Source organism: Scyliorhinus canicula, chromosome 10 (assembly GCF_902713615.1).
Source record: "Scyliorhinus canicula chromosome 10, sScyCan1.1, whole genome shotgun sequence".
NCBI lineage: Eukaryota > Metazoa > Chordata > Chondrichthyes > Carcharhiniformes > Scyliorhinidae > Scyliorhinus > Scyliorhinus canicula.
The window spans coordinates 9,979,737-9,999,373 of record NC_052155.1 but is presented as its reverse complement, the minus strand read 5'-3'; the positions used below and the strand labels follow the sequence as shown (position 1 = coordinate 9,999,373).

At 46.2% G+C, this 19,637-nt stretch overlaps 1 protein-coding gene across 2 annotated transcripts in view; it reads left to right on the top strand.

Moving 5' to 3' along the window:
• trappc8 (trafficking protein particle complex 8) overlaps positions 1 to 19,637 on the top strand; it is a 180,049-nt gene that overhangs the window by 97,693 nt on the left and 62,719 nt on the right. For both annotated transcript variants that reach the window (XM_038808588.1, XM_038808586.1), the window contains 3 exons: positions 5,421 to 5,521; positions 10,039 to 10,144; positions 11,274 to 11,405. In XM_038808588.1, the coding sequence (XP_038664516.1) occupies positions 5,421 to 5,521; positions 10,039 to 10,144; positions 11,274 to 11,405 (339 nt within the window). The remainder of the gene's footprint in view (positions 1 to 5,420; positions 5,522 to 10,038; positions 10,145 to 11,273; positions 11,406 to 19,637) is intronic.

Here is a 19,637-nt window from a genome sequence, read left to right as displayed (position 1 = left end):
TTGGAGGTGAGTACAGTATGACCACGTTTAACATCTGGGGAGTTCAGTCGGGTTCTGGTGGGTGACTGCTAATGTAGACCTGCACTTGGAAGACACAGTGGCACAGTTGTTTGCATTGCTGCCTCTGCACCAGGGACCTGAGTTTAATTCTGGCATTGAGTGACTTTCAATGTGGAGTTTGCACTTACTCCCCGTGTCTGCGTGAGTTTTCCCCGCGTTCTCTGGTTTCTTCTGACAGTCCAAAGAATTGATCATGCTAAATTGCCTCTTCGTGTCCAGGGATGCGCACATTAGGTGGGGTTACGGGGATAGGGCCGGGGAGAGTGGGCCTCAGTGGGTGTACTGTCAGAGGGTCGGTGCAGACTCTGGGCCAAATGGCCGCCTGCACTGTAGGAATCTGGTGGTTCTAAGGCAAGATACTGCAGGCAATTGAATTTTGGCATGTTGCAGACTGGTGAGACTGATATACACTTGCTTTCGAAAGAGGCGGCAGCGGTTTTGTTTGGTTGCACCGGATGCCATGATCCTGAGTGTGCTTCTCCCACAACTCGGTCAACATCAAAGCTCAAGTTAAACTTTCATAGTGCCCTTGCAGTGCAGTGTTTCCTTTGACCACCGTGAGACCACATCCCAGGCTCGGACTCTCCATAGAAGATTCACTTTTGTATTAGTGTCAGATATTCTGGCTACGTGACCAGTCCAACTCGGCTGTGACTGTCTCAATATGCTGTGGATGCTTAGCACACCAGCTCAAGGTGAGCACCTCTGTGTCTGGTATTTTGTCATTTGATCTTCAGAAGCTTCTGAAGGCAGCTCAAGTGAAAATGGTTGAATTTCTTCATGCTGGTGCACAACCCAGGTATGACGAGTGCTGGCCATGGACTGAAACCGTGGGCTTGGGATAGGACATCTGGAGCCGTCGCATCCATTGGAGAAGTCTATGCCTCGTTGTACATCCAGAACCAATGCGCAGTCATCGGCAAACAAAACATCATGAAGGATGTCCTTGGAAGCCTTGGTTTTTGCTTAACGGTTGTCTCAGATTGAGCAGCTTCCTATCCAGATAAGATTTAGATGCCAGGCTCACCAGCATGGAAGGCATTGAAGAGCATGGCAGAGGAAAGATTTTTGGAAGAAGGTTGGCATGAGGGTGCTATGTCTTTTCGTCCGACGTCATTTCATCCAACGACACTTCGTCCACGTCTTTTGGTCCAACGTCTTTTTGTCCGCATGTCTTTTGGTCCTACGCCTTTTGTCCGATGATTTTTTTCGTCAAAGACTTTTTGTGACTTGTTACGTTTTTTTGTCGGATCATTTTTTTTGTCAAAGACTTTTTGTAACTTGACTTTTTGTAACTTGCTTATTAGCACTCCACTCCACTCCCCACATTATTTTTTGTAAATAGAAATCTTCTCTAATGCACATAGCAAGGTATAATATGCAATAAAGGATTTTTATTACCGGTCTCTTTCCTTTAACGAGCCTTGTTAAATTCACTTGCTGTAGTGTACTTGCATTTTATCAATTAAATGGTTTTATACGGAGTTGATTTGTAATTGGATAATTGGACAAAAAGACGTAGGACCAAAAGACGTGCGGACAAAAAGACGTTGGACCAAAAGACGTGGACGAAGTGACGTCGGACCAAAAGACGCGACACGGGCATGAGCACGTACCCCTGTTAACTCATTAATAACTGGGAATGGTTCAGAGGACTCAACATCATCCAGGACATGCATGAGTACACCATTATGGGACTGTTGACCCATCGTCATGAACTTCTCACTGTAGCCATAGGCCCCAGTGCCTGTCTGTGTCAGGTCAACAAATGTGGTGTGGGGGTCAGTGTTCTGATCTTGGGGTTTTTCTGGAACTCATTGCAAAAACCATATAAATGATTCCTCGATTTCTTAAGAAATTACACTTGTGCAGTAGAATATGGTTGGGATGTTGCACTGAAGTAGTTCAGCAGGATCCTGACAAAGGTTTTGCCAGTGATGGCGGGGAGTAAGATTCCTCTGTTTTCGCAAGGTTAACCAGCTTCTTTCCATTTGCACAGGAGGACAATGGAGGCATCTTGGTATTCCTGCGGGATGGTTCCCTGCTCCCACATAGACTGAAAGAATTTAGCGAGTTTCTTGACCAAGCATTGACCTCTAGCCTTGCAGACCTCATCTGGAATAGTACCAGCTCCTGGAACTTGGCCGATAGGCAGGAATTTGACTGCATTTGTTTCTGACAGTTTGGGCAGATCATGGAGAGCAGTTGATGTCAACCCGTGGCTGTTTGTTGATTGTTTCATTAATGCATGAAGGCTGATTTGAAAATGTGGGTAAAATGCTCTACTCACCTTTCTAGGTTTTGGGCTTTCTTTGTGAACAGTGTTGATCCGGCAGCACTGAGGATTGGTGATGACCAGTGGGCTGTGGAATACTGTAGAATCTCTGTGGTCTTCATATGACTGAAGATCATCAGCTTTCTATTTCAGCCCAATGTCTTGCACCTCCTGAGTTTACGTGGACAGTCCCGTGGATGTTTTGGTCAGCATCATACTTGGATAATGATGACTTGTCATTAATATAAACTTTCTTGACGTGATGTGTCTCCTCCATTAATTTCTGGATTACCTCATTGATTCCAATCTTATGAGAGATAAAGCCAAGAGTCCCTGGAACAGTGGAGTACACTGTATCTCTTAAGGTGACCCAAACATGCTCAATGAGTCTGATTCCATTTTGGTTTTACAAATCGACTCATCCTCATGACTGTCTATTTGAGCCTTGAGATATTCAGATGCTTCTGGATCTTCATATCCTGGATCTTCATGCCCTGCAGACATCAGGGCAGATATATCTTGATGTTAAGCTATGAAATAATGAGACACTGGCCATCCAGTAGTTAGTGCTGCAGATGACTTTTGTCACATGCACATCTTGTCTGTCTCTCTGCTAATGACAGAGTCAATTAGATGGCAATGCTTCGTATGGAGTGCCCCCAAGGCGTTTTGTTGTAATTAATGAGGCGGAAAACCATGTTGGCGATTAAGAGCTCATGTCCTTTGCACATTTTCAGTAAGAAGCGATTAATTGTTCCAACTACCTCCATGATTTTTTTTCAGAAGGCTGACCCCTTCCCCCACCTGGTCACTTGTGTCAACTCTTGCCAGGAGGGCATCATAAAATTTATCCTTGACTTTGTGAGGGTTGGCCATGTTGGGGGCATACACTCAGTTGCTTGCCTGTTGCCATGCAGAAGGGTGAAGCGCCCTCAGAGTATCATTAAGTAAGTCAGCTTATCTACGAGATGGTTCATGACAAAAAGCCTATGCCAGTTTCTTGCTATTCTTCACTCCAAAAGAATGGGGTGGCATGGTAGCACAGTGGTTAGCACAGTTGCAACACAGCTCCAGGGTCCCAGGTTCGATTCCCTACTTGGGTCACTGTCAGTGCGGAGTCTGCACGTTCTCCCTGTGTTTGCGTGTGTTTCCTCCGGGTGCTCCAGTTTCCTCCCACAATCCAAAAATGTGCAGGTTAGGTGGATTGGCCATGCCAAATTGCCTTGGTGTCCAGAAAGGTTAGGTGGGGTTACTGGGATAGGGTGGAGGTGTGGGCTTAAATAGTGTCCTCTTTCCAAGGACCGGTGCAGACTTGATGGGCTGAATGACTTCATTCTGCACTGTAAATTCTATGTCTATGAATGTGTAACCTGCACCAATTTCATTGAGCTGACCCTGTTCGCGTAGGCTCGTCTCACTGAGAGTGATGATAATAACCTTTTATTGTCACAAGAATGAAGTTCCTGTGAAAAGCCCCTAGTCGCCACATTCCGGCGGGATGTTGTACCTCACCAGCTGTTTGGTAATGCGAGCAGTTCTTCTCACAGGCCTGTTGGCTATGGAATTATTCACAAGGCTGCACACATTCCATGCACCAATGTCGGCGTTATTTTTTTAACATTGACTTAATACTGCATTGATGCGATCCCTGTCAATTCTTGCCTGTTGGCCAGGGACATGAAACAGACAATGTTTAGGGCATCTTTTACAGCCCCTTCCGAATGAGATGAGCACTGTGCTCCTCAGTCGCTCAGGTTGCTGTGTTCCACTTCTGTTTCATTGCAGTGAAAATTGACGTTATGGTCTGAGCGGCCTGTGTGCAGGTTCGGGCTACAGCTCCCAATAAATCCACGCCAGCTACGTCCCGAGTCCATCACCACCAGACTTGTGATGGATAACAGATGGTAGAAAGATAAGCATGGGTATTAATTGGACTATAGTATGGGAGGGTTGCACATAGTCTCATTCTCTCATCTTGACCTAGATTCTAGATGGCTGGGGGATAGATCTAGCTGCAGTGTATTTTGTTGAGCTCTACGAGTTTCACAACACAATGCTGACTCACTTTCAAGACCGTTGGACCTTATATTGGTCTCATTTGCCCAGTCTGTTGGAATCGGGCTTCACAAGCCAGGTTCGACAAATGTCTAAGTTGCTGAAGATAGGAAACCCTCACCTGGGTTGACCCGCCTGTTGAAGTGGTTTACCGCTGTGTAATCAACGTCACAAGCTAACCGCTTCTTGGACCACCGGTGAGAGTGGGATAACGGATGAGCCACTCCACAGAGAGTGATGAGCCTACCTTTAAGCGGTGCTATCCCTCCCTTGCACTCTGCTTTTCAACACAATTTACTGAGCCATTTTCTTTGTAGATTCTCTTTCTAAAATGTTGAACAACTAATGCATTGGCATTAAAATTCACTGTAGATTTAAGACTATTGGCAAGAGAGCCAGAAACAACAGGAGGAAATCATTTTCAAATTATTCCTTTGAATTCCGAGCTTGAAAGGAAGCAGAATCGATGATGACTTTCAAAGGGACATCGGATAAATATTTGACCTGGGAGAACTCGTTGGGCTATGAGGAAAGTGCCGTGAGAGTGGGACTAATTGGATAGCTCTTCCAAATTCACTCGAGGCTGAATGGCTGCCGCCTTTGCTGTACTGTTCTATGCGGAAGTTAGTACTTATGTGACCAAGATGAGATTGAACCTGTTGTGCTTTGCATCCTGTACCTTGCAAAATGTACTTCCTGTTTGACTGGAATCCAGTCATTGGTTTTTGCCTTTCTTTTGAGGAAGAGCTGAATAGAACGAGTAATGTTGGCATGGAGATGCAGTTGAACATAATTTCCATCTTTGATTTCCTAATCCTGTACATCGGACTAATTGTTCGTTGTACGCACAATTTACATCTTTTCATTCCGGTTTTTATTTTAATCATTTCACAATGTTGCATATCAGTCACTCCTTCAAAATCGAAGTCTTAAGAAAAATATATTGTAAAGTTATGTTGTAGAATTGCTGAATATTGTGTTAACACCTGAGATAATGCTTCCTTTTTTGTAAAATTTTAACATATCTAAGGAAATGGCGGCAGCATCAGTTTTTCTTCAGCCTGGAGCACAGAGACAATATCCCACCCATTACATGGAGACAGCTATTCAGACATACAAGGACCTCTGCAAGTATGTGAATCTTGGTCAAGTTGACTGGGAATTAACAATGGGGAGGTGGAAAAGCTTACTCTGTACGAGTTTGAAGTTGTTTTAAGGTTAGAAACCAGCTTTGAATTTGGTGGTGAGGCCTTTCATCAAAAGAATTAAAGCAGGGGGTTGGGAACTTGATCGAGCAAGGGTTAAAGAGGAATGATCATGTAGAAAAAGAATAGAATTCATAGCAATGGAACTTCTATACAACTCTAACAAGACCTCCCTGCTTTTATATTCTGCCTTATTTGCCACCCTATTAACTTGCCCTTCTGCCTTCAGAGATCTGTGAACAAAGGTCCCTTTGTTCCTCAGAACTCCCTCGAATCATGCCATTCATTGAATGCTACCTTGTCACATTACTCCTTCCAAAGTATATCACTTCAAACTTTTCGGGGTTAAATTCCATTTTCCACTTCTCAGCCCACTTGACCATCCTGTCTATATCTTCCTATAACCCAAGACACTCAGCCTACAATATGTGAGCCTATGTAGACAGAACGTCTAGATAGGATCAGTGCCATTTAAAGGATATTAAAGTTTGAAGGATGTAGAAAGAGGAGTTACCAGCTGCTTATGGAGTGGAACATAAAAATTATCATTAACTTGCACATTTCATGTATCATCTTGAATCAATAGTATTTCTCCTCTGCCTTTAGTGCTGCACAGCCCAGTGTGATTAGAAAGAACCCATGTGTTAGGGAAATAAAGGTAGTTTTAAGGGATTTATATTTGTATTGGTAAACATTAGAAATAAGTTATTGTTTTAAGTGGGTTTAATTCAATGTTTCTGTGCCTGGAAGGGTTAAACTGGACAAAGGTGTTTGTATGTAAAATGAAATTAAATGAAATGTGTGGGGGTTGGTTAAGCTTCAACTGTTTCTACTGTTTTCAGAGGGCTGTGTTGTGAGGAATTTAAGAATATTGCTTAGCAACTGTGGCCTTGTCAGGTAGAAAAACATTTTAGATTAAGTTTAGCTAATTTGACTGCAGTTGGAAATAGGTAACGAGCGATGAGGCAGGTCTCTCAGCCCTGCTAGAAGCAGTTGGTTTAGAAGGCTAGAGAAGGAACTTTTATCTCCGCTTTGGGAGAAGAAAAGCCATACCATGGCGTAATGGTTAAAAAAACAATTGCAAAGACCTGACGCAGCTAGTTAAGGAAACTAGAGAAATGAAGAGAAGTTTCCAAGAAGTCTGAGATTGAAGGTTCTGAAAACGAGCACTGTTCAGTAAAGACACAGTTGAGAAGAAAACTGAGACACTAGAACGATATCTGAAATGATTTTCAGGTTTCTGAGATTTTACTGCAGCCTGTGGAATGAGAGTTGAAATAACAATGGAAATTGGTGGCGGGATAGAGTATGAGTAAAAGCAGTTGAGACAAAGGAAACCTGAAATGAGTAGCATAAAATCCTGGACTCATTATGATAAATGTGGAGCAGAAGTTTTGGTTAAGAGTAAGTTATAAAATCTGGGCTGGCTTTCAGAATGCAAACTGCTAAGGGAAAGCATTACTATAAGAGAAGTTTTAAAAGAGTGTTTTGGGGAGTGGAGTTTGGAAACTCATGCGATCATCGGGGGAGGATTCTGAGGAGAAATGCACAGACACTAACTTGGGTTCAGAGCAGAGTGCATGTGTGTGACCACAATCCTCTTGTAGCTAAAGATGTACGAGTTGCACTTTGTCATCTATGTGTACTTGCTAACCTAAGGGAGGGGAGGGGGAAAGTAAAGGAGTATTCCATGATCCAATTTTTCCATGTTTAATAAAAATGTTTTTGTTAAAACTAAGTGGTCCTGTGACTCTGACCCTCCACATTTTATTTTAAAAAACATAAAGTTTTAAGGTCTTTTGATCCAGGGTTCCATTCTGGCATCTTCCCGTTCAGCTATTACATCAGTTGGGATCTTAACATTAGTTTGTTTAGTATTATTTTGGTTGAGCTTGCTATTCCGAGCCAGATTAATAGTAGATAGCTGCAGTGTGTTGCGTGCTGCTAATAAGGGAGGAAGGTTAGCTGGGGTTTCTGCTGTTGAAAACTCTCCACTGAGACTCACTGAAAAGCGCAAGGGTGCAAATGTTGGATTAGTTTGGAGGTTGGCTGACATTCCTATACTGTCCCTCGCGCACGCTTTCCTCCACCCACACGCTGTTGTGCCTTTGATTGGAATGAAGGACTGGAACAGTGGCTTGGGGCCATTTGAGTTGGACCCTAGCATCAGTCACCAGAGCAAACAGAAAACTTGTGCCTGATTTTTTTTCCCCTTTAAAGTCTGTGTTTATTTGTTGGAGAAAATTAAATTTCTTAAATTTAGGTCTAAATTTTCTCGGGAGATCATAGAAGCTATAGTATAGCAGTTTTTTCATATGAACCACAAATTGAATGATTTTGTTTATTATATGCTTATATCAATGCAAAGGATGTATTGTGTTCAATAGACTTAATAACTCTGATATTTAAACTTGCTTGAAAACCAAAGATGGAGAAGGGATACCATTGGATATAGGATGCTCAGAAGTTAATGGGGAGTAAGGTTTTGGATGGGGTGTATGTGCAGAGTTTTGTATATCTCATTGAATAGAATTATGTGGAATTTGTAGCATGAGAACGGGCTATTTAACTGAGCTGCTCAATGGCAGTGTTTATATTCTACAAGAGTATTACTCCAGCCTGTACACTTGCTCCAGCCACCGCTCTGATCTCAATACTCCTTATTCTCTTCTACCTCAAGCCTCCTATCAAAGGCATCATTGCTATCTGCTTCAACCATTTCACATGTCAGCAAGTTCCAACAAGTTAATCACTTTGTAAAGAAATTGATCTATTTGTGGCTCTCTTGAATTTATGCCCACCGCCCTTCCTTCTGTACTTTGCAAATGGCAATAGTTTCTCCAAATCCATCCTGTTTAACCCATCCCATAACTTAGAGAACCTCTGTTGGGTTTCTTTCCCCGAGTAATGAATCCCACCCTGCCCAATTTTTCTTGCTTGTTGAAGCTGTTTAGAGGCTGTTTAGCTCACTGGGCTAAATCGCTGGCTTTGAAAGCAGCCCAATGCAAGCCAGCAGCACGGTTCGATTCCCGTAACAGCCTCCCCGAACAGGCGCCGGAATGTGGCGACTAGGGGCTTTTCACAGTAACTTCTTTTGAAGCCTACTTGTGACAATAAGCGATTTTCATTTTCATTTTTTCAGCTTCTCCATTCCAGTCATACTTTTTTAATAAGGCCACAAAGGAGTCCACACCAAGTAGTTCAAAGAAGCTTTAGTTTATTTACAATGTCCATTATATACATCACATGGTAGATCCCAACTGGGCCAGCCTAGCCGGTGCCAAACTGGCTGGCTTTAAACATCATACAACCATACATATCCGCCCCCTTAATAGGGGAGCTCGTATTCTGCAGAGTTCGCGGGGAGATTGATTGTTCCCGCTCCGTAAGACTCTTGCGGGTTATAAGACATGCCCGTATGTATCTTTTTATGCGCTGTTTTCCCAATGCTTCAATATCCTTTGTGGTGTGGCGACCAGACAGTGTAAAGTGTGGCTCAGTTGGTTGGGCAGCTGGTTCGTGATGTGGCGTGACTCCAACAGCGTGGGTTCAATTCCCGTACTGCTTGAGGTTACCATGGAGGCTCTGCCTTCTCAACCTCATCCATCGCCTGAGGTGTGGTGACCCTCGGGTTAAATTGCCACCAGTCAGCTCTCCAAGGTCCTCTGGAAAAATGAAGACTTCACTTTTATTTTCCTAGTAGTGCAAGTCTGTTCAGACCAAGTTCCTATTCTAATTTAACATTGTCTCTGCTTTTGTTTTCTGTCCCTCTAAAAAATGAACCCCATTAATGGTTTGCATTCATTACCAAGTTGTGTTGCTACTTTCAAACATTTTGTATCTATTTCCTGATTGTTTATTCTTCTATCTCATTTTGTTCCTTGCCTTCCAAGAAATAAATAACCTCTTCGTCCTATCAAAATGAACCACCTCCCGCTTCACTTCGCTTAGTTTCAAACATTCTCTGAAAGATTTTGATGAAGCAAAGAGGGTGCAGGGAAGTTTCTTGGGATCATTTTCTGCGAGGGTAGATTTAAACTCGTCACGATGGAACGTTTTGAGAGATGTGATTTCAGGTCCTCAAAGTTAGCGTTGACATGGGAGCTATTTTGTTTGAATCTAACACTAGATAATTTTAAATATGGCAAAACTGGAGTTAGATTGAAGCACAATGGTACATTTTGTCTGTAAAGATTGATTTATTTTCTTAATTCCAGTCGACACAGGCATAGTCCAAGAATTGTTGCTGAAGTTAGTTTAGCGGTAGATTTGATAGCTACCATGGAGTTTTTCCACCTTGTGTATCTCTGACTCCCAAGTTATCCAAGTTGTTACTATGAGGAGAAACTAGCAGTTGTTATAAGCCTAAAGTGCAAGGAATGTAAATAATTTTAGTTTGGTGAAACTTGGAATTCTAATTTTTTAAAAATTATTCCATCCTAGGAACCTGGTGCTTGCTGAGCGGTGTACTTTACTGAGTGCTGAAATTTTAAAAAGCCAAGCCAAATATTCGGAGGCTGCAACGCTGCTTATCCGGATGACAAGTGAGGTAGGAGAAGTTGGAAATTCCTTTGTGTTAAGAGTTTGATAATTGTATTATACTTCAGTGTTGGGTAAACTGTAACTGGAGTATTTTCATGGCTTGAACTTCATTGTTCATGCTGCACAGAACCGATAGTTTTTAACATCTTCCAATCAGATATCTATGTCATAAGACACCAGTGAAATTACATATCTGCCTGTAACTCGCTTGAGTCAAATCAGGATTATCGGAATAATCTCAGTGAGGATGGATAGTTTCCAATTATATCTTCGGCTCTAAAACAAAGTATTCCTGATTGTAGCAAGCAAAATGATTTAAACAAGTTTTTTTTTTTTTCTTTTGAAGTCTGTTCAATGAGAGAAGTGATTGCGTTCTCCGTAATGGATTGGCTGATAACTTGCCTTCTGAATTGCGGTCATCTACAGTAGTGAAATGATATTCTTATTTCCATTCATTTATTGTGGCTGGTCTTAACTACGTTGGGGTAATGCTAATGCAACAGTAAACAGGTAAATTGGAAAGTGAAGCGCATTAATTTATTGGTCAGCAGTGGTATGATTTAGCAGAGAAAGATGCTTCAAGGTGAGAGAGAGCATTGATTGTGGGAAGCTGGGATGTATCCATGAGTAACCCAGAAAGGAAATTTCAGATCGACTTGTACGACCAAGATCGGAAGTACTTTGGTCCAGATAAGCTTAATCATCACAGCCACTGAAACCTTCAGGTTTGTCTACCAATCTGACAAAGGCTTTCGTTGGTTCTTCACCTTTGATGGGAAAACCTTTGATGCCGAAGTAGTTGTTTGAGATTAACAGAAGACAGAGTAAGTGTGGGACTGCTTCAGACGCAAGATTGTCCACAAGAAAGATTTTACAAAAGAGCAAAGGATGTTGATTGAAGAGCCTCTCTGGGTGATATTTTCTTCAGTGCAATGTTCTTTTCATGTTACAGCACAAGCTTGAAATGTGCTTATCGCTTTCTTGAGAGTCTTGAGAACTTATTGATTGAAGTATTTATTTCTCAGCCTTTGCTTACCTCTAAGCTGGATCCTAATTGAAAGTCTTTAAGATTTGAAAACTTGTGTTGAAATCAACCTGCAGTGCCATGATAGACTCATGTTTTGTTTTAAATGCAGGATTCTGACCTCCGAAGTGCACTTTTACTAGAACAAGCTGCCCACTGTTTCATTAACATGCGTTCTCCTATGGTACGCAAGTTTGCTTTTCATATGATTCTGGCTGGGCATCGGTTTGGCAAAGCAGATCAGGTAAGCATGGTGGTTGAATAGTGTATGTAATGGATTTTGTTCTCTCTGTGCCTCTGCCTCTCTGTGCCTCTGCCTCTCTGTGCCTCTGCCTCTCTGTGCCTCTGCCTCTCTCTGCCTCTGCCTCTCTCTGCCTCTGCCTCTCTCTGCCTCTGCCTCTCTCTGCCTCTGCCTCTCTCTGCCTCTGCCTCTCTCTGCCTCTGCCTCTCTCTGCCTCTGCCTCTCTCTGCCTCTGCCTCTCTCTGCCTCTGCCTCTCTCTGCCTCTGCCTCTCTCTGCCTCTGCCTCTCTCTGCCTCTGCCTCTCTCTGCCTCTGCCTCTCTCTGCCTCTGCCTCTCTCTGCCTCTGCCTCTCTCTGCCTCTGCCTCTCTCTGCCTCTGCCTCTCTCTGCCTCTGCCTCTCTCTGCCTCTGCCTCTCTCTGCCTCTGCCTCTCTCTGCCTCTGCCTCTCTCTGCCTCTGCCTCTCTCTGCCTCTGCCTCTCTCTGCCTCTGCCTCTCTCTGCCTCTGCCTCTCTCTGCCTCTGCCTCTCTCTGCCTCTGCCTCTCTCTGCCTCTGCCTCTCTCTGCCTCTGCCTCTCTCTGCCTCTGCCTCTCTCTGCCTCTGCCTCTCTCTGCCTCTGCCTCTCTCTGCCTCTGCCTCTCTCTGCCTCTGCCTCTCTCTGCCTCTGCCTCTCTCTGCCTCTGCCTCTCTCTGCCTCTGCCTCTCTCTGCCTCTGCCCTCTGCCTCTGCCTCTGCCTCCCTCTCTCTGCCTCTGCCTCCCTCTCTGCCTCTGCCTCCCTCTCTGCCTCTGCCTCCCTCTGCCTCTGCCTCCCTCTGCCTCTCTCTGCCTCTGCCTCTGCCTCTCTGCCTCTGCCTCTCTCTGCCTCTGCCTCTCTCTGCCTCTGCCTCTCTCTGCCTCTGCCTCTCTCTGCCTCTGCCTCCCTCTGTCTCTGTCTCTGTCTCTGCCTCTGCCTCTGCCTCTGTCTCTGCCTCTGCCTCTGCCTCTGCCTCTGCCTCTGCCTCTGCCTCTGCCTCTGCCTCTGCCTCTGCCTCTGCCTCTGTCTCTGCCTCTGCCTCTGCCTCTGTCTCTGCCTCTGCCTCTGTCTCTGCCTCTGCCTCTGCCTCTGCCTCTCTCTGCCTCTGCCTCTCTCTGCCTCTGCCTCTCTCTGCCTCTGCCTCTGCCTCTCTCTGCCTCTGCCTCTGCCTCTCTCTGCCTCTGCCTCTCTCTGCCTCTGCCTCTCTCTGCCTCTGCCTCTGCCTCTCTCTGCCTGCCTCTGCCTCTGCCTCTCTCTGCCTCTGCCTCTGCCTCTCTGCCTCTGCCTCTGCCTCTGCCTCTGCCTCTGCCTCTGCCTCTGCCTCTGCCTCTGCCTCTGCCTCTGCCTCTGCCTCTGCCTCTGCCTCTGCCTCTGCCTCTGCCTCTGCCTCTGCCTCTCTCTGCCTCTGCCTCTCTCTGCCTCTGCCTCTCTCTGCCTCTGCCTCTCTCTGCCTCTGCCTCTCTCTGCCTCTGCCTCTCTCTGCCTCTGCCTCTCTCTGCCTCTGCCTCTCTCTGCCTCTGCCTCTCTCTGCCTCTGCCTCTCTCTGCCTCTGCCTCTCTGCCTCTGCCTCTCTCTGCCTCTGCCTCTGCCTCTGCCTCTGCCTCTCTCTGCCTCTGCCTCTCTCTGCCTCTCTCTGCCTCTGCCTCTCTCTGCCTCTGCCTCTCTCCCTGCCCTCTGCCTCTCTCTGCCTCTGCCTCTCTCTGCCTCTGCCTCTCTATCTGCCTCTGCCTCTCTCTGCCTCTGCCTCTCTCCTGCCTCTGCCTCTCTCTCCCTGCCTCTGCCTCTCTCTGCCTGCCTCTGCCTCTCTCTGCCTCTGCCTCTGCCTCTCTCTGCCTCTGCCTCTGCCTGTGCCTCTGCCTCTGCCTCTGCCTCTGCCTCGGTCTCTGCCTCTGCCTCTCTCTGCTCTGGCCTCTGCCTCTGCCTCTGCCTCTGCCTCTCTCTGCCTCTGCCTCTGCCTCTCTCTCCCTCTGCCTCTGCCTCTGCCTCTCTCTCTGCCTCTGCCCTCTCTCTCCTCGTGCCGTCTCTTTCTTTGCCTCTGCCTCTCTGCCTCTGCCTCTCTCTGCCTCTGCCTCTCTCGCCTCTGCCTCTCTCTGCCCTCTGCCTCTCTCTGCCTCTGCCTCTCTCTGCCTCTGCCTCTCTCTGCCTCTGCCTCTCTCTGCCTCTGCCTCTCTCTGCCTCTGCCTCTCTCTGCCTCTGCCTCTCTCTGCCTCTGCCTCTCTCTGCCTCTGCCTCTCTCTGCCTCTGCCTCTCTCTGCCTCTGCCTCTCTCTGCCTCTGCCTCTCTCTGCCTCTGCCTCTCTCTGCCTCTGCCTCTCTCTGCCTCTGCCTCTCTCTGCCTCTGCCTCTCTCTGCTCTGCCTCTCTCTGCCTCTGCCTCTCTCTGCCTCTGCCTCTCTCTGCCTCTGCCTCTCTCTGCCTCTGCCTCTCTCTGCCTCTGCCTCTCTCTGCCTCTGCCTCTCTCTGCCTCTGCCTCTCTCTGCCTGCCTCTCTCTGCCTCTGCCTCTCTCTGCCTCTCTCTGCCTCTGCCTGCCTCTGCCTGCCTCTGCCTGCCTCTGCCTGCCTCTGCCTCTGCCTCTGCCTCTGCCTCTGCCTCTGCCTCTGCCTCTCTCTGCCTCTCTCTGCCTCTGCCTCTCTCTGCCTCTGCCTCTCTGCCTCTGCCTCTCTCTGCCTCTGCCTCTCTCTGCCTCTGCCTCTGCCTCTGCCTCTGCCTCTGCCTCTGCCTCTCTCTGCCTCTGCCTCTGCCTCTGCCTCTGCCTCTGCCTCTGCCTCTCTCTGCCTCTGCCTCTCTCTGCCTCTGCCTCTCTCTGCCTCTGCCTCTCTCTGCCTCTGCCTCTCTCTGCCTCTGCCTCTCTCTGCCTCTGCCTCTCTCTGCTCTGCCTGCTCTCTCTGCCTCTGCCTCTCTCTGCCTCTGCCTCTCTCTGCCTCTGCCTCTCTCTGCCTCTGCCTCTCTCTGCCTCTGCCTCCCTCTGCCTCTGCCTCTGCCTCTGCCTCTGCCTCCCTCTGCCTCTGCCTCCCTCTGCCTCTGCCTCCCTCTGCCTCTGCCTCCCTCTGCCTCTGCCTCTCTCTGCCTCTGCCTCTCTCTGCCTCTGCCTCTCTCTGCCTCTGCCTCTCTCTGCCTCTGCCTCTCTCTGCCTCTGCCTCTCTCTGCCTCTGCCTCTCTCTGCCTCTGCCTCTCTCTGCCTCTGCCTCTCTGCCTCTGCCTCTCTCTGCCTCTCTCTGCCTCTCTCTCCTCTGCCTCTCTCTGCCTCTGCCTCTCTCTGCCTCTGCCTCTCTCTGCCTCTGCCTCTCTGCCTCTCTCTGTGCCTCTGCCTCTCTCTGTGCCTCTGCCTCTCTCTGCCTCTGCCTCTCTCTGTGCCTCTGCCTCTCTCTGCCTCTGCCTCTCTCTGTGCCTCTGCCTCTCTCTGCCTCTCTCTGCCTCTCTGCCTCTCTCTGCCTCTCTCTGCCTCTCTCTGCCTCTCTCTGCCTCTCTCTGCCTCTCTCTGCCTCTCTCTGCCTCTCTCTGCCTCTCTCTGCCTCTCTCTGCCTCTCTCTGCCTCTCTCTGCCTCTCTCTGCCTCTCTCTGCCTCTCTCTGCCTCTCTCTGCCTCTCTCTGCCTCTCTCTGCCTCTCTCTGCCTCTCTCTGCCTCTCTCTGCCTCTCTCTGCCTCTCTCTGCCTCTCTCTGCCTCTCTCTGCCTCTCTCTGCCTCTCTCTGCCTCTCTCTGCCTCTCTCTGCCTCTCTCTGCCTCTGTTTCCCTTGCATTATAAATGTGATCCAAGTAAATTTATTGCCATGAAGCTTTCTAGAATAACTTGCTCTCTTTACTGTTACTTGGTATTCGGCAGTTGCATCCCTTGTGAAATTTTGCAAAATTAGCTTGAGGACATATTTTGTAGAAGATGGACCTTGCTCATAACCATTGTAAATCTGATTTGTATTTGGAGAAAAGAGCAATGAATTGCTTAGTTAGGCTGTACAGTCATAAAGCTTGAGTAAGCAATAAAATGGCATTGACAGGCGGCTGGGAGCAGGGTGGTGGGTATCTAGAATTGGAAACTTTGTTTTATAGAATTAATATGGAAATATGGGTTCAGATGTCTTTGTCGCTGTGCTTTGGCATCAGTTCAGCATTTTCCTTCCTGTGTCTGAAAAATATTTCCCAGAAGTGTCATCAGTTATTTGCCATGCAAGCTTTATAGTCACATTATGATGGATTGCATGGAGTTGATGCAGTAGGCCACAACCCAATGTGTCACTGTATACATGCTCGTGACCTATTGATACAAGTATAACTTGTATTTTTATTGCCATTAATTTAATACAACGTTTGCTTCTGAGGAACATTACAATGCAAATTTGGTGCCAAGCCATATAGGACGATAATAGTTTAGGCAGCTAAAAGTTTGGTGAAAGAAGTACACTTGGGTTTTAAGGAGCATCTTAAAGGAGGAAGGAGTGATTGAGAGTTCTGAAGATTTAAGGAAAGAATTCCAGAGCTTGGGGTCCAGGCAGCTGAATGCACAACTGCCAATGGAGGAGCAATTAATATTGGGGATTCTCAAGCTCAGAATTAGATGAGTCGAGATACGGGTGGAGGGATATGAAAATAACAATGTGAATTTTAACATCGGGGAGCTGTTTCACCAGAAGCCAACATATATCATTGGGCACAGGGGTGATGGTGAATTGGGACTTTGTCCTAGTAAGGACAACAGAGGTTTGCTAACCTCGTGTTTATGGAAGATAGAATGTGGGAGGCCAGCCAGAAATGTGCTGGGCTAGTCAGGTCTGGAGTAATGAAGGCTTGGATGAATAAGCAGGTACCAAATATAATAGATGCTCCCCAGGATTTAGTTTTGAGCTACCTCTGAAACACAGCACTGATGTACAAATATGTTTACAGGGAATGTCAGTGTTTAAAGCTACAGAGCTTTGCTGTGGATGCTTCAACAGCATATGTTTGAGAAAGAGATTGGTAGACTTTTGAATATTAAGGACATCAAAGAAAGTAATGCTGCAACTACATTGTTTAAAGTCAACTCAATCCATTCTTCAATTATTTTAGTACTTTTCATTTTCCATTTTTATCTTGTATATTGATAAGTATGTGCAATAAGAAATATTGCAATGTCAGCAATAAGAAATATTGCAACGTCAGCAATAAGGTATTATTGTTTGAAGTGTAGAATTTCCATAATCTAAACCAAGTTTCAGCAGTTTTAATCGATGTGACTCGAAGGTTTGGGCGCATTAGAAAAAAAGCAATGGTGCAGGTATTTGAAAGATGAGAATAGGTCATTTCTGCCTAGTGTATTCTGCTATGAGAAGACAGATCTGAGGCATTCAAGTCAGACAACCCTGACCTATACAAGAAATCCAGGTACGACCTCCGCAAAGCAATCCGAGATGCCAAGAGAGAATATCAAACCAAGCTAGAGTCACAGACACACTCTCGGCGGTTGTGGCAAGGACTAAACAACATAACGGGCTACAAAACGAAGCCGAGCAGTATCTCCGGCAGCAGCGCACCCCTCCCCAATGAACTTGATGCATTCTATGCTCAATTCGAGCAGGTAACCAACAATCCGCTGTCGAGTGACCCAGCAGCCCATAACTCACCCATACCCACCATCACAGCTTCCGAAGTCAGATCGGCCACCATCATATCGGTGCCAAAGAAGAATCAGGCAACGTGCCTCAATGACAACGCTCCGGTGGCTCTGACTTCAGTCGTGATTAAGTGCTTCGAGAGGTTGATCATGAAGCGCATCCCCTCCATACACTCAGAACGCCTTGATCCACTGCAATTCGCATACCATTGCAACCGGTCGACAGCAGACGACATTTCCCTGGCCCTACACTCATCCCTCGAGCATCTCCACAACAAGGACTCCTACCTCAGACTCCTATTTATTGACTACAGCTCCGCCTTTAACACCATAAACCCAGCCAAGCTCATATCAAAGCCCCAAAACCTAGGACTTGGCTCCCCACTCTGCAACTGGATCCTCGATTTTCTGACCAACCGACCACAATCCGTAAGAATGAAAGACAACATCTCCTCCACAATAGTCCTCAATACCGGGGCCCCGCAAGGCTGCATACTTAGCCCCTCTACTCTACTTCCTGTACACACACGACTGCATGGCAGAATTTGGTTCCAACTCCATCTACAAGTTTGCTGACGATACGACCATAGTGGGCCGGATCTCAAATAACAACGAGTCAATACAGGGGGGAGATAGAGGACCTAGTGGAGTGGTGCAGCGCCAACAATCTCCATCAATGTCAGCAAAACTAAAGAGCTGGTCATTGACTTCAGGAAGCAAAGTACTGTACACGCCCCAGTCAACGGGGCCGAGGTGGAGATGGTTAGCAGTTTCAATTTCCTCTGGGTGCACATCTCAAAAATCTGTCCTGGGCCACCCACGTCGACGCTACCACCAAGAAAGCACAACAGTGCCTATGCCTCCTCAGGAACCTAAGGAAATTTGGCATGTCCACATGAACCCTTACCAACTTTTACAGATGCACCATGGAAAGCATCCTATCTGGCTGCATCACAGCCTGGTATGGCAACTGCTTGGCCCAGGACCGCAAGAAACTTCAGAGAGTTGTGAACACTGCCCAGTCCATTACACAAACCTGCCTCCCATCCATTGACTCCATCTACACCTCCCGCTGCGTGGGGAAAGCGGGCAGCATAATCAAAGATCCCTCCCACCCGGCTTCTTCTCTCTTCCAACTTCTTCTATTGGGCAGGAGATACAGAAGTCTGAGAATACGCACGAACAGACTCAAAAACAGCTTCTTCCCCGCTGTTCCCAGACTCCTAAATGACCCTCTTATGGACTGAGCTGATTAACACTACACCCTGTATGCTTCACCCAATGCCGGTGCTTATGTAGTTACGTTGTGTACCTGGTGTTGCCCTGTTACGTATTTTCTTTTTATTTCATTTTGTTTTCATGTATTTGATGATTTGTTTGAGCTGCTGGCAGAAAAATACTTTTCCCTGTACCTCGGTACATGTGACAATAAACAAATCCGAATCCGAGAACAGAATAGGTTGTGTCCTGATTGTGGGCTGGAAAAGATAATTAATTGCTAATAAGCAATAGCTGGAAAATAAATATTTGCTGAGGACTTTTACTTTGCAAGAGAGAGGAATGTTGGGGAGAAGTTAGAAGTGAGATGAGAAATATTTCATTAAAAATAATTTGAGGAGCTAGCTAAGCTAAGGGGGTCAAAGATTTGTTGGGATCTGTCTGACGATTCTGTGGAAAATAACAAAATACTAGAGACTCTAGTAAAGTTATTTCAGGATTGAGTTGAGTGGATGCAGGTCAGTCAATGTAGAGTGGCCATTGTAGTTATGCATTGTCAAAGGGAAATTAGCTGGTAAGATTAACGTTTGGTAGGGAAAATCTGGAAATCTTTAAATGCAAAATTGTTAAATATCTCAACTTGGGGGGGGGGGGGGGAATAGTTTGAAGTAGCTAGAGATTTCTGAAATGTAGATTGTGCATGATAGATCTGATTGAGGAGGTGACAGATATAAGCAAAATATGATGAATGTGCCATGAAGTTTGAGAAGCTTTTGTGGGGGACTGGATGAGGTGGGGAAACGGGTACACCAGATTATTAGAGAAGGTTAGGTTATGTGTAATTCAAGGAAAGTTGGAAAATTGGATTCCAAACTGGAGGGAAGGGAGGAAACAATAAGAACTGTTCAGGACAGGGCAGCGTAGTTTTTAATTGGGTAGTCGTACCGCATTGGGCTCTGTTCTAGGGCTGTTTTTTATTGTATTTATCCAAGATTTGGATATTGGGCTGTGAGACTAAAATGGGAAATCATTTACACCAAAGCAAGGGATAAAATATTGGAATGTGCAAGAAGGATGGCAGGGATTTAAGCCCACTCCAGATAGGTGTGGTGAAAATGCACAGTCTACTTGCCTGGCCCAGCTTCCATTGGGCAAGGCAAATGGTCAACACTTTAACCATTTAAGACATGCGCTACAAATGCAATAAACAAATAACAGAGACTCCATCTTGGGATACCGTGACAAATCAATATGTTAAAAATTCAAACTAAGCAAGAGAAAAGAGATTATACGTAACTATAGAACCTTTTGCACTCCGTATCTGTTAGATTATAGATATTGGAAACCAATTCTTGGAAGTAATTCTTCATATGGACTAAATGTTGGTGGTGTAATGTTTATATCCTGAACATCAAATT